Here is a 16,910-nt window from a genome sequence, read left to right on the forward strand (position 1 = left end):
TTCCTGTTATGGTTTTTATAAGTTCAATTATGTTCTCCGGAGTCACAACTCGTGACCTTTTGCTAATGATGAAAGAAAAAAAAAACAGACCACGATAAAAAAGCGGAAAGAAAAAGTTTTCTTTTTTTTAATTACTACCTGCTTATGGTTAGTATTTAATGTAGTAATGCAAACTTTAAAAGAGTTCGCACTTTGAATAAAAACGACTGAAACACACACACATGCACATTTACTACATTGTGGTTCCACAACAACAGCATTAAATCAGAATGAAAAAAAGATTCCCCTATGCCTTAAATTAATATTTTAAGTACTGTACAAATTAGAAGCAAAAACCAAGCCAAGTTTTATTGATTTTGGTGTTATTTGGTCCATTGTGAGCAAATCCTTCACTGTACAAAAGCCACAATACAATAAATTGCCCTGATCCAAAAATGGGTGTTAATAAATGAACAGAAACTTTACCTGTGATCTAAGAAAAGAAACTTCCACTCTAAGCTATGCCTGGAGGTGAACTCCTCATTGGGCTCGTCTGCAGTGCACATCTCCTGTGTAAACAAAAGGAAACAGAATAAGCGACACAAGCAGAATGCTGAAGCAGTTTTGACCCAAAACTGTTCCTAAAAGATGTATCTAAGTAATACATTTCTTTAGCGAAAACATTATTTTAACTAATAAACACTAAAGTACGATTTTCAGCAGATCAAAAGCAGTAACTAAAGCGTCATTACTTTAAATACTTGCAATGACATGAGGCTTAAATAGCTTGTGGTGCTGCAGGACATTTATCACAGCATTGGGTGTGCGGTGGATCACAGAGAGTAATAATTAAAAAATAAATTACAAATTTCAGTGGGTCCCAAGCTGTCTTCTATTAAAAACAACAATTTTTAAATAACGTTTTAATAATGACTTTCTTTTTCCTACAAAGGGGTTGGTTTATAAAATGCAGAAATGTTGAGTTTATCTGGAGCTTGTGGGTAATAAAAAAAATTGTGGTCTAAAAAAATGTATCACGTTTTATTTAGGTTGAAAAAAAGCTGCAGTTATAGAATTTTGGATAAAATAAGACACATTTACCTTGTGTCAATGCACTTTTGAGTTTTTGGCATTTCATCATTATTAAATTGAGTATAAAAAACTTTCCCTTTCCATCATTATTACTATTCCAAGTCCATTTCATAAAATGTACTCTATACATAAATCATATAAATCACTTTCAGTGAACTTTGCAGTCTTTGGTTGGTTTAGCAGTCACAGTCTGAGTTAAATATTTTTATAGCTCATTCAAACATTAGCTCTAATGTCACTCAATGATTAATAGACACATACAGTAGGACAAAGCACACGTCATGTAGGTTTTGAAACCAAAGGGTTCAAGTTCAGATCTGCCTCTAATGGATGATTTTGTCATTATCGCAGTCGCTGATGTCAAGCTTCATCAAAATCAAGAGAACAGGTTCTAATCAGTGAAGCATGTAAGTGAGTGTGTGTCACCCAGAGAGAAGGTGAGCTGGATGCAAAGAAGACTCACCTTTATAAACTGTGGTTTGGCCAACCTCACTGTGGCTATGAGACATATGTTGTCTTCGAAAGCAGAGTGAAGCGATCGCTGGATCACTCCATCAAAACCATTTTGTGTACATTTAGGCACTGAAAAATAAGTCCAAATGGAAACAAAAAGGTAAATATTTGTCCCTTAATCAGCTTTAGTAACTATTTTTTATGCTGAGTAAATTATAACTCACCATTCAGGGACTTCAAATTGCCAATGAACTTGACATATTCATACACTGGGGCCTCTTTGGGGTTCATCGTCCCTCTGAGCATGTGGCAGCAAAACTCCAGCTGATTTTTTGCTTAAAAACAAAACAAACATCATTTTAATTTCTTTTAATTTTTTTTTTTTTTTAAATCACGGGTAAATTATATTGTTAATTTCTTGAAATACGAGAAAATACGATACACCACAAGAGGCAGTGCCCAGAAATGTTATACCATCTTTAACCTTTTATAACTTATATAGAAAAAATGTAAGCTGTAAATTATAGCTGATAATCCCACCACTTCTTGGATAACGTCTTTATTTTGATGCTGACTCATGTTTTTATTTTTTGTGTGTGTGTGTGTGTGCCAGGGTTGGGGTCAATTATAATTGTAATCGTGTAATTGATAATTAATTACAATTATGGCATAATTAGAATTGTCATGGTCATTTTAAAAATATGTCGTTATCGTAATTAAATTGTGATTGAGTTTTGATAATTGACTTTGTAATTGTAATTGCCATAAAAATTCTATGAAAACTGGCAGTTGTAAACTGGGGAACCATGTTACATTTCTACACATATGTGGTTAACAGTTATTAAAATATGTTTCATGTCAAGCTTTTCCATATTTTAGCATTTTAAAATAATTCAAATCTAGGGGTATACTGACACCAAAATATTAAAACCTATATTTTCATTGATTAGGAAGCCTAACAATAACCAATAGATAGGAAAGAAATTACATGATAGATGTTTGCTTTTAGTGTATTTTACAGCTGATTTAGGAACCGTTATCATAAGAGATGCTAACAGGAAGCTAACACGAGGAAGGTTGACTTTTATTAGATTGTTTATTTCAGGCTCAGTGATTGTGAGTAACTGTAATTGAACTTTATTAATTGAGAACGTAATTGTTTAATTGACTTTCTGAGAACAAAAAAAATAATTGTAATTTAGTTTTAATTGTAAAAAATCCCATCACTGTAATTGTAATTAATTATGGGTAGTTGAAAATGTAATTGTAACTGAAAAATGTAATTGACCCTTACCCTGGTGTATGCATATACTGTATATATGTATGTATCTATTGTGTATGTGTACATATGCATATACTTAATAATTTGTCCTTTCACAACATATTTGAACTTCTGTTATTGATTATAATACATTGAGAGAATAGCTCTGCTGGGGCTTTGGGGTGGGGGAGGGGGCGTTTCACTGTTCTAACTTGAAAACATAATTTTTGTTCAGGTTTTTGTTTGTTTGTGACAAAAAACATTATAAACAAAATATAACAAAAAATGTAAATACTAAAGTTCCACTTACTTTTAAGAAACTCAGATGTGGGCGTCTCCCCCTCGATGACGTGTGAGGACAGAGCTTTGTACACATCCGACTGTTCACCCACAGGCAAAAAGTTCAAAAGGTTCTGATGCACAAGATCGGACTGAACCAAAAAAAAAAAAAAAGTGAGTGAGACTTTCATTGCTGTAGTTAAAGCATCTGTTGTGTTTGTGTGTTTAAATGAAAGAATGTTTGACTCACAGGTAAGTGCTCTAGAAGGGAAGTTACACTCTCAGAGACATAGATTATATTCCCATCAGTCATAATTGCAAGAAAAAATCCATCCAAAGCCTGATCAACATACAAAGTCCAAGATTTATTCATTTACAAGCCTTGAAAAAAAAAAAAACTAAAACAAAGTCAGTAGGAAAGTCATCTGACCTCCAGCATCAGCTGAGTGAATTCCTCGTTACTAAGAAAAGAAGGTTTCCAGTCTGGTCGGATTTCTGTCGACTCTGATTGTGCAGCAATTTCTAACAAAGCGGACAAAAGAATGGAGTTAATAAGATGTCAAAACCATCACATACTGCAGCGTTAGAATTTCTTACCTTTATGTTTTTGTAGAAAGTCAATGCTTTTCTGCAAAATTGTGGACTTGTCCATCTTGCGAGAGTTTCCTGGCAACATGGTGCCAAGCTCCTTGATGAGGACATTAAACTGTTCTCTTCGCTTCCTCTCAGCATCATTACGGGAAACCCTGTGAGGTTAGCAATAACAAATACAATCAGAATCAAAATCAGAATCCTTTTTATTTGTCATTGTACAAGAAAAGCACAACAACATTTTTGAAAAATAATAGCTCAGCTCTCATAAATAGTGCAAGACACAAGACAATGTAGAAAAAATTGTGCAAAAGATGTGGGCAATAAAAAAAAATACTATATATATAAATATATTACATATAAATACAAGGGTCAATATGGAATTAAAAAGAACATCACAGGGGCACCAGGGGGGCCCATTTTTCAAATGACGACTCCTCCGTAAGTTTTCGTTAGATCGGAATGCATTTCTGGTAATTACAAAATTTATGGGACCATAGTCGTGTGATATATCTTCTCAAAAGTAATTCAACGTAGATTACGATTATGCCTCGCACAATTCAATTAGGGGCCCACCCTCCTTTTTTTTTTGGCAATTTCCATTAAAGTAATTTTCTCATTTATTTGTGAGTCAAATATTGCGACAGTTGGGGTACCAAATCACTGAAACATACCAATATATGAATGGGGCCCATTACGCCATATGTACCACAGGGGAAACAGGGGGCTCCATTTTTCAAATGACTACTCCTCCATTAATGGTTGTTGAATCGGGCTGTAATATGGCACGGATATTCTCTGAGCAGATGTCAAGAGCCTCTCGGACACCGCTTTGAAAAATGACCCTTTTCCGGTAATTTCTAAATTTATCGGAACATAGTCGTGTGATATATTGTTTCAAGGGCAATTCAACATATATTATGATTTTACGTCGCACAATTTCATGTGTTTTAACTTGGTGGAACCGAGTCATTTGACTGGATTCTCAGGAACGTGGTACGTGCTATTTGGCGAGGAGACATTCCGCGGGCCCGGCCGTGGTTCATCAGAACTTGTTTTGAAAATAAAAGTGAAAAACCACACAGTGTTTTCTACTCAGACCAGTCATGCACCAGGCACATTATTGTTAAGGAGAATCTAACATTTGACGTGTGCCTTTTCATGATTTCCTGGCTTAGCAAAGCTCAGTTTATAAGCATTGTGACAAAAATATAATCTTATGAAAACTAAAGTGGCAATATTCAAAGGGTTCTATTGTTCTTGTTTATTCTAATAACTTTATAGGTGTTTGAACTGTAAAAATAAACCAAACGAAATGCACCGTTTTGCTTTGTCCTTGTCATCTTCATCCTTCAAACTATCGCAGATACTGCGGTCATCCCTAATGAGTGAAAAACAACAACACAAGATTTACTAAACCTTTAATGTGTCCCACTATTGCAGAGGTTTATTCATTACTGAAAGTCACACAAAGGGCAGTACATGCAAGAACCTCTGATGTACAACTCACCTGTCAATGCTCGAAGTCATTTTGTAGCTTGTCTAGGGACGCAATGTTGGAGACGGCTCTTTTAATCGTGACGTAGACATTTGTAAATATCGCTAGAGAGAGAAACAATGCATGTAATGACACCGGACAAATGACACAGAATCCATCTGCAGAGCAAATACAACTCACCTTACAGACAGTGCAGACTATAATGTGAGTGGATGAGAAAGGTGTTTAAGAATGAAGGCAGAAGACTGGGTCTTGCCCACGTTACCAAAAATGTCTCTTGACAGACAGAAAGTTGCTAAAATATCATTGGTGTGTAGAATTTTTTTGTCTGCTTCGAGAGCAAGAGTTGCACATGGCAGCAACATTTGAGTCTGTGAGACAAAAACAAAAAAGCATAATATCACTGTTTACAGCCTGTGTCAATCATACGACTAGAACACATCATGTAAACACTTACAGTATTTGGCCTTTTCCAATTTTTTGTAATTAATTAAAGTGAGTTAGCATTCCTCAAGTATGAGCAGTATCACTTCTTCAGAATAAACTGTCATTAAATAAAACTTACAACAGGCCTTTAACGCCTTAAGGTCAATCCAGATTTCGGAAAAACACCTGTCCAAGACATTCCTAAATTTGAATGATAACTGTGTTTTAACCCTTTGATGCACATGCATGGGGATGGTCTCTTTTGAAAGATAACATTGTGAAGTTTCTCTAGAAGAATTTTGAACACTGTAGGTATCAGTACAACCAAGATATTGTAGTATGAACATGAGAGTACAAATATTTCCATCCTTGCCTGGCTTATTTGATCATATACAGTTAAAATGGAGTTATGTATATTGGCTTGAAAACAAGATGAGAGCAGATTATCAGGTGTTACCTACATATATAAAAAAAGAATCAACAAATATCAAATTTTGAGGATTCTACAGCTGTTTTTAGCTGGCAATGTCCAATGCCCTATGGTTATATCTGGCTTACCAATGGCTGTGAGTGATTATAACATCTATATAACAAATATTTCGAAAACGTTCTACAATGCGTTCTGCATATCCGTCACACATGTGCTGGAACTCTGAATATGATGTGTGAAAATGGTGGTTTCAATCTTCAGAGTTCATCTCATACCGGCTGACAAGTTAGGGTGGGGTGAGTGGGTGTTTCCCTGATACACTTAAGTCTATAACTATTTGCACAGTTTCAACTCTGTACGCCACCACAGTGGATTTGATTTCAACCTTCTAAATGGGATATAATCCAACTTTAGGCTCAACATCACATTCAAGTGAATGTACCAATTATTGCAGCACACATTTTTTTTTAAATCAGCCTTTTCTTTTTAAAATAAAAAAAAAAAATGATGGTAATTTGTTTGTTCCATGTCCAAATGTTTATTATTCCCACATTGTATTAAGGAAAAGCAGTTTAAAGCAGAACTGATTTATATGGTATTTATGTTAGGAATGAGGGGTAAAGAAAAGAAAAAGAAAACTGTTAAATCTCCAAATGATTCCACCCCATTATGAAAGCTTGTGGTAGAATAATGTTTTGAGTATGGAAAAATATTTTATGCACATATGCAGCCAAATGCTTTAGAAAACATAAGGCAAAATGGACCATGGCCAAAAGTGTTCCTGAAACCTAAAATACCACGACCTGATCTAAGTAGCCCAGCATGCATTTCACTATCAGAGGACAGAACTGAAAGGTCAAGATTAGAAAAAGTAGAGCCCTGAGGAGCTCTGGAGTTGATGTCTGGCTTGTTGATGTGGTTGTATCTGAGGCAGAAATCACAATCCCACAAAGAACCAAGAAGTGATCTCTGACAAGGTCAGCGGCTGGAGATGGGTTTACTGTTCTCTTAAAAAAATGCTAAAAGCATATTTCAGTGGTCAAACTTGTTGTCAGTTAGCACACTAGTTTTTAAGCCAAAAAAAGCATTGTTAAACTTTGACTTTGCTGTAGCCGTTAGCTTTCAGGAAACAACCTCGGGATGAAATAATGCTTATTTCCTGAGATAATTCAATATGGGACTATGGGGCAAATTCACTAAGATCTGAAATAAAGAGTGGTAAACCAGGTGTGTCCCTAAACCCTTTGGTGGCGCTGTTTCCTCACCTGTTGTGGGGAATTCATTAACATTGCAGCATTTAAAGCAGTGTGCATAGTAGGGGTGTGAAAAAAAATCAATTTCACAATATCGCGATTTTTTTATTTAAAATTTTTTTTTTTTGTTTTTTTGAAATTTAATCAATATTTTTGTGTATTTGTGCAATATTTCAGTGTTGGTTACAATGCTTTCAATGTGTTCAGATCAGTGCTTAAACTGATACAACAGTAATGTTTTCTTATTTTTGTGCATTGTCAGTAACTCAGGGTGCTTTATCCTTAATGTTCTCACTTACAATGCCGTCATTATGTTGTCATGGTTACTTTGAGACTTCTACACAGTAGGACATTTTTTTAATATGTCCCCTTTAATGCAGCTGCTTCATCAGGTCCTGTAACTAAGCTCCTATCAGTCAATGAAAAAAAGCAGATTTGGACAGAAACTTTCCTATTGATGCCACTGATCACAGTTAATGCAGCAGCAGTCTGTCAATCAGTCTGCACCATTTGAATATGATCTACTGACCATCATCCAGCAGGTCTGAGCTCCCCAGCAGCGCTTATCACGCACACTCTCATTTGTGAACGTTGTGCCAACGCTGCGTAATTTATGCAGCTGTTCAGCTGATTCTGGCCTGACGCTCCTGCCATCAATGCGATACGAGAGTTTGAGGGTCAAAACATGGAGAGGAAGACACAGGAGCTCATTGGTGCGGTGCGCAGCGACATTCATGGATCTCCGTGCACAGAGACGCTCTGCACCGCAGCTACACCAGACTCCACACGCGTCGCCTCGAGTGTCCACCTTTTTCTCTCCATACACACACTTTACTCTCTGCATTTTTTTTTTCAGTGGCTGTTAATATTGACTATTGTTTTATTTAAATTATTTTCTTACACTAGCAAGGTTAACTGGAGCATTTTTTCCACCTCCGCTGTATTTTGTGTCAACATTCAGTGCAGTGATGATCTCTGTGTGTGAGTTTGCACCTGCCTGTGGGTTATACTTTTTTCGGCGCATAAAACAGTCAATACAAACAATTCCAGGTTTGATGAATTAGATTGCATTCACTGCATTAATTTCCTCTCCCCATTTTTTGTGCTCCCCTTGTGAGATCCGCCTACTTTACATATTCATCAGAGGGAAACTCGCTAAATGGATTGTGGGCGCATTGTGAAGCGCAGAAGACGCGCAGTCCTGATTCCCTGGGGTTTGTACCCCTTATTAGCACGAGGAGTGATGTTTGCACATGTTTTAATACTCCTAAACCTTTAGTGAATCCACACCTATGTGTGCATTTTGAACATATATTATTATATATTTGGTCATAAAGTTTGCATGAATACTGAGACGTTTAATGGTGTAGTTAGTGTAAGTAGGAGGGGGGCCCAGTGCAACTCTCAAGTCTATGGAAACACAAATGTCAGATTTTTAAGGTCTGGCCAGATTCAACAAAAGCTGAACATTTGAGCCAGCCCAGCTGTGGAAATAAGGCTCAAGTAAACAGTATCAAAACATTTGGTCGCCTCATAGTCAGTCTAAAAATAGGCTGTTCCCCTCCATGGGGTATAACAACCTCCAGAAAATGCAGTAAAATGGTTTAACATAACCAAGTGAAAGGCCGCTCTTTGGAAGTCCAAAGTCCAAGAAAATGTTTATGTTATCCAATCCAATCCAATCCACTTTATTTATATAGCACATTTAAACAACAAAACGTTTCCAAAGTGCTGAACATGCGACCACAACAATAAAACCAAAACAATACAAATGAGCTCTGCCACTAAATGAGTATAAAACAATAAATAAAAATAAAACAGTTTAAAAGAATAAATATAAATAAAAAACACATTAAAAACTATAAATAAGAATAAAACTCAAAAACATAAAATAAAAGACACAGAGGACCACACAACTTACGCGGTGCTAAAAGCCAGAGAATAAAAGTGAGTTTTGAGACGAGATTTAAAACACTCCACGGTGGGGGCCGTACGGATGTGGAGGGGCAGAGCGTTCCACAGCTTAGGGCCGACAACGGAAAACGCTCTGTCCCCTTTAGTTTTACGGTTCGCCTTCGGAACCACGAGCTGGAGCCTCAAGACCTCAAAGCGCGTGGGGGTCGGTAAATTTGGATGAGGTCTGTGATATACTGAGGGGCCAGTCCATTCCAAGCTTTAAAAACAAACAATAAAATTTTAAAATCAATTCTAAATTTAACAGGGAGCCAATGCAAAGAAGCAAGGATTGGGGTGATGTGTTCACGCTTTTTGGTCCCTGTTAAAAGTCGTGCCGCTGCGTTCTGGACTAACTGCAAGCGGTAAAGTGCCTTTTGGCTGATGCCCGAGTAAAGTGCGTTGCAGTAGTCCCGACGGCTTGAAATAAAAGCGTGCACGACTTGTTCAAAAAGATTAAATGATAAAAAAGGCTTAACTTTGGCTAAAAGACGAAGATGATAAAAACCCGATTTTAAAACGCCATTGATCTGTTTATCAAATTTAAAATCACTGTCTATGGTGACGCCAAGGCTGGTGACTTTGGGATGCAAATACTTTTGGAGTGATCCCAAGTCTGCGAGGGTACATCCAAATGCCATTATTTCTGTTTTTCCCTCATTCAGTTTTAAAAAATTCTGGGCTAACCAAGCCTTGACGTCACCCAGACAGTGGAGCAGGGGTGTCAGGGGGCTGTGGTCATTCTTTGCAATGGGCATGTAAATTTGACAGTCATCTGCGTAGAAATGGTAAGACATGCCATGTTTCTTAAAAATCTCTCCAAGTGGGAGGAGATATATCGCAAAAAGAATGGGACCCAGGATAGATCCCTGGGGGACTCCACAGTGAAGTGGGGCAGAAGATGAAGAGGAGTCCCCCAGCCTGACGGAGAATGACCTCTCCGACAGGTAGGACCTAAACCACTCCAACGCGGTCCCCCTGACACCCACGCGATCTCTTAGGCGATCTAAAAGAATTGTGTGGTCGACTGTGTCAAAAGCAGCCGTCAAGTCTAAAAGCACTAAAATGGCAGAACCTCCAGAATCAGTCATTAAAAACAGGTCATTAAAAACCTTTAAAAGTGCAGATTCAGTACTGTGCAAAGCTTTGTAGCCTGACTGATATGGGTCTAAAGTGCCATTTTCATCTAAAAAAGGTTGCAACTGTGCAAAAACGCATTTCTCTAAAATTTTCGATACCAATGGTAGTTTGGTAGTTTGATTATGTTATGATAATCAAAGTCCCAAAATTGGTTGTAGGAGGGAATGTGAGAGAGAATGTGTGTGTGTGTGTGTGTGTGTGTGTGTGTGCGTGTGCGTGTGTGTGTGTGAGTGAGACTGTGATCTACGCTCTGCAATAGACTATGGAAGAGATTCATGAAATGCAAAAAAAAAAAAAATAGGAAAGAGGGGAGCTCTTAAGATAACCAATTTAATATAGAAATACAAAAGGGATTTTCCAAGCTACATCTTAAAATGAACATTTGTGCGTAAGTTTACAAAATACCCTATAAGAATTATTAAAATGGCCAGGACAAAAAGAGGAATTCAGCTACGAAATGTGAAAAACATAATTCCACTTACAACAAAGACTATCAGACTTCTCAAAACTTCTAAATCAACTGCTGCAACTAAAATCCGTACAGTCACTGTGACCTGGAGCTCAGCCAGTTGAAACTTGGCAAAAGGATGAGTCCATCTTGAACAGATGTAATCAGATGCACACAAAGACCTGGAAATAGTTCAATGTCGTGGTTCTAAAAGACAAACAACACTCGACTAGAAACACTAAGAACAAATTGGTCAAAGAGCGAGTGAGAGCGACAGAGACACAAAAACACAAGTTTTATTGTGTACACAGGGAGAGTCAAAAAGACAAAGGGAAACCTTAATCCACTCAGGTACATTTAGCAACCAGATTTCTATGTAGATTATTTTTTAACTGCATGACTGTGCATGTTCCAAAATCACTTTTTGATTTTCAGGTCAGGAAATCTCAACAACTAATGGAACTCACGATAACAATACGATATTTATCGAAAGGGAAAATTGCAGTTGGAAAAATAACCATGCTTTTATTTGACTTTAACTCAGGGCATACTTACATCCTTACAATGGTAATAACCTTTTCAACTCGAAAGGAATAAAAATATGTAAATAAACAAAATGAGAGTCTGACCATTTTTTTTCCATTTAAAGTGCAAAAACATCCACTCAGCAAATAGAACATAAAAAACTGACATTGCCAATTCATGGCACTCTAAAATTACAACCAAAATCTTGTCATGCAAAACCCTGATTTAAGATATGGACGTTGACTATGTCTTCTGCAGTTGAAAAGACACACTCGCTTGGGACAGATCTAGCAGGGATGGAAAAATATTCAACCACATGCACTTTGCTATATCACAGTACACAGTACCACTGTCAAATGGTGGCAGGTTTTGTGCATTTTCCAAACATTGATCATTTAAAAACCTTATTGTTGTTCATATGTTGCTACAATTTCATTTATTGCGGTTTTATTATGTCACTGAAAAACAAACTAAAAAAAAAACAATGTTTTGGCAGTCGACTAGAATTTACACCGAGTGAACAGTTAACACGCCAACATCCTTAACCTTGTCAAACTAAACAGCCAATTACACCAGAAAACATAACTGTAAAAAGGGAGTGTAGAGAGGGAAGCTTTATCTTTAAATGTATTACCTGCTGAAAATAAAAAAGCAGAGTTCTGACACAGTGGGTCTACAGCCAAGCTAACTAGGAGAAGTGAAAGGAAAAAACAACAATGAATGCCAGTCAATTCAATAAAAGTGTTAGCAGCCTGGGAGCAAGAGGAGAGAAAAATGTAAGGAGCCACACTTGTTGGAGTAGTGGGGAAAGCAGGAGCCTCAGCAGTGGCAGTATTGTGTAACTGAGAGCACGGGCTTGTATAACCGTGATGTCATCTGTGCTTCACTGACCTGCTGGCCCAATGACCTACTTTCCACCTCCTCCTCTGGTCCAACTTAATCACAGATCCACAGGCGCCAGGCGGCACCGTTGTTTTCTCACCAGTAACGCTACACACTGTTATCAAAAATCTTTTCAAAGCTGCACATTTTGCAAGACAGTTCTCTCACATATGTGTGAGGGTGGATCTGTCTTAGGGTTCCTGTTTTAAACCTTGAACCCCTACCCTTGCAAATATGCAAACCGTCCGTGAACCTCAGCAAGAACTGCTGTTATGGAAGAGGAATGCAGATTTAGTTCGGATTACAGAAACATCACACAATAAAACTGAATTAAAAACAATTCTCACTTATGCACATTCAAGAACGGATGCCACTCAGTTTCCATTATGTTCCCATTGCCCACACAGCAATGATGAATGTCTTCACTCGAGCGTGTGCCTGTCTGTGGGTGTGTGTACAAACTCTGATTTAGGGCAGCAGAGATTTGAGGATATGAGTCACTGAAGTGGATTTATGGTGCTGCCAGTCACGCACCGTGCCATACCCCACACTGGGAAGCCAGAACAGCAACTGTGCCAATGGGAAGCACCATAGCAACCATTCAAGGTGCAAGGTATAAATAGCTCTGTTACATTTCTCCACAGCTGATACTCACTCAGTTAGACATGTACAAATAATGGGAAATTGGGGGTGAATTAGCTTTGTCATGGAAAGAAACCACTACAGAAATTCAGTGCAACCCTCCACGAACACACGCTTCCTGTGACCTCTGCTGCATTGTCCTCTGGAACAAAGCTTCTGTATATTTTAAGTGAAGGCATCCCTGGCTTAATACCTACTTAGTATAAAGAGCACTCGGTCCATCAGGAGGAGTGTTTCTCCAATGCATTGATGGATCATTAGAAGCAAAGACAAATCCAGGAGATGTATTCATCTATTCAAGTAGTTCCTATAGACTTTTTATGTGAATTTTGTATCTTGTCCCTGTGCTTGCTTGGGATTTTTAGGGTACTTGGTTTTCTCCACTAGCATGTTGACCAGGAAGTGAACAAACTAAGTATTGGATCAAATACATGTAAAAAAAAAAAAAAAGTATTTGGCACCTACAAACAAGCAAGAATTCAACCTCTCACAGATGTTTTACTTCTTCTTTAAGAAGCTCTTCTATCCTCCACTCATTACCTGTAGTAATGGCACCTGTTTGAACTCGTTATTTGTATAAAACACACCTGTTCACACTTTCAAACAGTCAGACTCCAACATCCACCATGGCCAAGATCACCGGAGCAGGATCCGGCACATCTCAGGTTTTGACCGGCACTTATTTGATTGGATCTAGTTACAAATTTGATTGGATCTAGTTACAAATTTGAATGTAGACACAGCGCAAATGAGGAAAAGAGTGGAAAGTCAAGTCACGACCCATGCTACGTCTAAGGTGATTTTGCACAAAAAATAGTTTCTCAGCTCTGAAGACGGTAGAAAATTACTAAAAGCGAGCTTTTTTAAGCCAATAAGTGAAGCTAAGCCTGGGGTAAAGGTTGTTTCTCTGGAAATCGCAGAGGAGAGCAGCAGCAGTTAGCTTAGCGACTAGCAGCACCTGTAGCGATGATGCTAATGCAGGAGAACCTGCCTCTAACAGACATGACACAGGAGGAGAACTATCCAGTGGACATGAGGAAGACTCAGAGTTTGTAAATATTTTGTCTTTGTGGGTTTTTGTGTTCTGAAAGTTGAGTGACCTTTGTGGCTAAAGATGTGATTTTGCGCTGTCCTTGTTGCTGAAATACGGCAGATTTTGACAGCTGTCACTCAGACAGTGAGAGATCAATGCTCTGTGATGGGAGATTGTCCGTGCTTCTTTAACGCTGATTGGTTGTTGTGTTCATGTGAAATTATTGGCCCATTTAGTTAGCAAAAGGCTCTTTAAAAAAGTATTCTGTGACATATTTGTCTCTCTTTTAGTTTTCAGTGATGGATTGATGATTTACAAATTAAGCACTGTGTATATACTGTATTAATATTTTTTTATTATTTTTAAATTTTACCATCATTTCTCATTTCAGCAGCTTGGCAGTGAAACAGAAACGTGGGTTGAATGGAGTTTCCGATTTAAGTTAACGTGAATATTTCAAAAACAGGTTACTTTAACAGCAAAGAACAGAAGCAGCTACCGATGCAGCAGTCAGAAAATGTCAAAAACAAAAATCTACGGTCAGAAAATAGTTTTGAATAAACACCTGGATTCCAACAGCTTCTAATTATGCTGAATCATCCTATTTGATTTCTAGTCAGAACCATCCCAGACACATTGCTACACTCTTTTGTAAAGCAGCACATCAGCAACCTGCTGGAGGATCAGCAGGCCTTCAGCTACACCGCTGATATTTGCACCAAAAGCATCAGGCTCATGTGCCTCATCATTTACAGCACCGTGGCATGACACAGATTTCACGGATTTGTTTCCAACTTAACCAGCAAAAGATATTTGAATTTCTAAAATGACCATTTTTTTTTTACTATCTCGTCTTTGAGTTACATATGTTAGTCACGTAAAATAAGCTCTCTTCCTCTAAGACTGAGCATATAGTGGTGCTGAGCTGACTGAGCAGGGGAAAAGGGTAAAGGGCTGGTGAACTTTAGCATCAAATAATCATAATGGGCCAATAAGAAAAAATGTAATATTTTATATAATTACATATTTTGTCATGTTTTCCATATTTACGTTACTAAACTGATAACTTGAAACAGCTTCGGTTTGTGGGTAGAAGATTGTCTTGAATAAGTACTGAATAAACAAGCTTGGACATTGGGTTTTAAATTCTTCATATTATACTAAAAAATACTTCTTAATGACCAACGATTCTGTAAAGTTCAGTAAGTTTCATGTCATGTGAGGAGGCTTATTGCCTAGCAACTCTAATGTTGTCTTCATTATCCCTGTCTTACTTGGCAGAGGATTTGTGACCCAACAATGAACCCAGGTGTCAGTGTACAGACAACAGCTTTATCGAAACAACTTGAAGCCCAACTGGTGCGATTTGAAAGCAGGACAAGGAAAGCTCAGTGATCTCCAGGAGTGTGGAAAATCTAAGATAAGTTATTTAGCTTCAAGATAATAATTTTTTATTGCACTATAAAAAAAAGTTTTGGGTTGGCTGTAGCAGACCATTTCAGAGTAAACAAGGGACCATAATGCTTTGGGGCGTCGTCATAGGTTACATGTAATTGAGCCAATGGCGTGCGATAATGCGAGTTTGTGTTTTCCTCAAATCCACACTTTGGTCGGAGTTTTTTATAAACTTTTGTTTTTCATGAAAAAAACTCCCGTTGCATGTGGATGATAGGGCAAAGTGGAAAAAATATCTCCGTTTTGCAAAATGCCCTGCTGAAGAGGAAGGGGGCGGGAGCTGTGATCGACAGCTGTCAGACAGTCCATCAAACACAATCCTGGCTCTGACTGGTTCTTTTTGCTTGGTCGCAGTGGATTCTGGCAATTTGCAGTAGGAGCAGTAGGTGGGAAATAATGAGCATATTTTTCTTTTTTTTTTACAGATTACTAGTTTCATGTAATTCCATCTTTACATAGTGACAGTTTTAGCAAATATGACAAAAAAAAGTCACTTTTATAAGAATTACCTATTGCACCTTTAAATGTTGACTTCTTCATTTTTATATAAAAAAAAAAACAAAAATTATCTAAACACAGAATAAGGCAGTTTGCACTACAGTACTTAGATTTCTTTGGCAGTTTTTTAAAATTAATATTTTATTTATTGTTACTAGTGTTTCTATACTTGTGTTGCCTTTAAGAGTGTTCCTGACTCGATTAGAATTATTGCACTTTAGCTAAAGAATCTGTTACTGTTAGTAAGCAGTATTTAGTTTCTAATGTCATGAATCTAAAAGTGTGACAATAAAAACTGTCAAAGTGAACAGACATTCTTGTTATTGTTAATATTGCTGTAAACTGCAAATGAAGCTAAACAGGAAATTAAGCACGTACTCCGCAATAAAATATCGGGTTACTTTTCAAAATAAAACACTTCAGATTATATTTCAAGTAACTACATCACCAAAATGTCATAATGTGTAAAAACAAATTCACATCCACTAAATTGATTCCTCTCATACTGTTACTGTACTGGAAACTGCAGCAACTTTGATTTAGTTCATGTTTTACTGGTGCAGTTTTATCTCTTCTCTGTTGGCTGTTGCTAAAAAATGTGGCTATGACAAATGCAGAGAGTCTAATCTTCTTGTTCTCCTTTGTTAGGAACACTGACCTGTTTATCTGTTTATTGTTGCGTTTAGAACACATACATTTGGCCGCGTTCTCGCGCGATTATATAAATATAGTGAGAACTGCTCTGTCTCGTGACGTCACAGTCGTTCAACCGGAGCGCACCGTGGCGCACTGAAAACGCAACCGGTTTGAATTACCGGACGGCGGACAACGGTGAAATACCGGATCGGTGCCGTGGCGCAGTGGAGACGTATACAGTGGAAACCCCGGGTAAGGCTGATGGGGCAAAAAAAATCGGTATTGGCCCTAAAAAATCCATATCGGTCTATCCCTAGTTTTATTTTATATCAGACAGCCGACTGTAGATTCAAAACACATGCTTGCCAACATTGGCCACCAACTACGGTTCTGTGCTGGGTCGCCAGCTGTGTATCCACTCTGCACACACACATTT

The 16,910-nt window shown here is 37.7% G+C and overlaps 1 protein-coding gene across 5 annotated transcripts in view; it reads right to left on the minus strand.

Annotated features, from left to right (window-relative positions):
- The window catches only part of clocka (clock circadian regulator a), a 41,384-nt gene that overhangs the window by 13,721 nt on the left and 10,753 nt on the right, over positions 1–16,910 (minus strand). For all 5 annotated transcript variants that reach the window (XM_028444128.1, XM_028444131.1, XM_028444130.1 and 2 more), the window contains 10 exons: positions 5,334–5,524; positions 5,166–5,257; positions 4,977–5,036; positions 3,662–3,810; positions 3,495–3,586; positions 3,315–3,404; positions 3,096–3,216; positions 1,749–1,859; positions 1,535–1,653; positions 466–548 (listed from right to left, as the gene is read on the minus strand). In XM_028444128.1, coding sequence (XP_028299929.1) covers positions 466–548; positions 1,535–1,653; positions 1,749–1,859; positions 3,096–3,216; positions 3,315–3,404; positions 3,495–3,586; positions 3,662–3,810; positions 4,977–5,036; positions 5,166–5,185 — 845 coding nt within the window. In that variant the 5' untranslated portion in view covers positions 5,186–5,257; positions 5,334–5,524. The remainder of the gene's footprint in view (positions 1–465; positions 549–1,534; positions 1,654–1,748; positions 1,860–3,095; positions 3,217–3,314; positions 3,405–3,494; positions 3,587–3,661; positions 3,811–4,976; positions 5,037–5,165; positions 5,258–5,333; positions 5,525–16,910) is intronic.

The sequence above is a fragment of the Gouania willdenowi genome, chromosome 4, assembly GCF_900634775.1.
Source record: "Gouania willdenowi chromosome 4, fGouWil2.1, whole genome shotgun sequence".
NCBI classification, from domain to species: Eukaryota; Metazoa; Chordata; class Actinopteri; order Blenniiformes; family Gobiesocidae; genus Gouania; species Gouania willdenowi.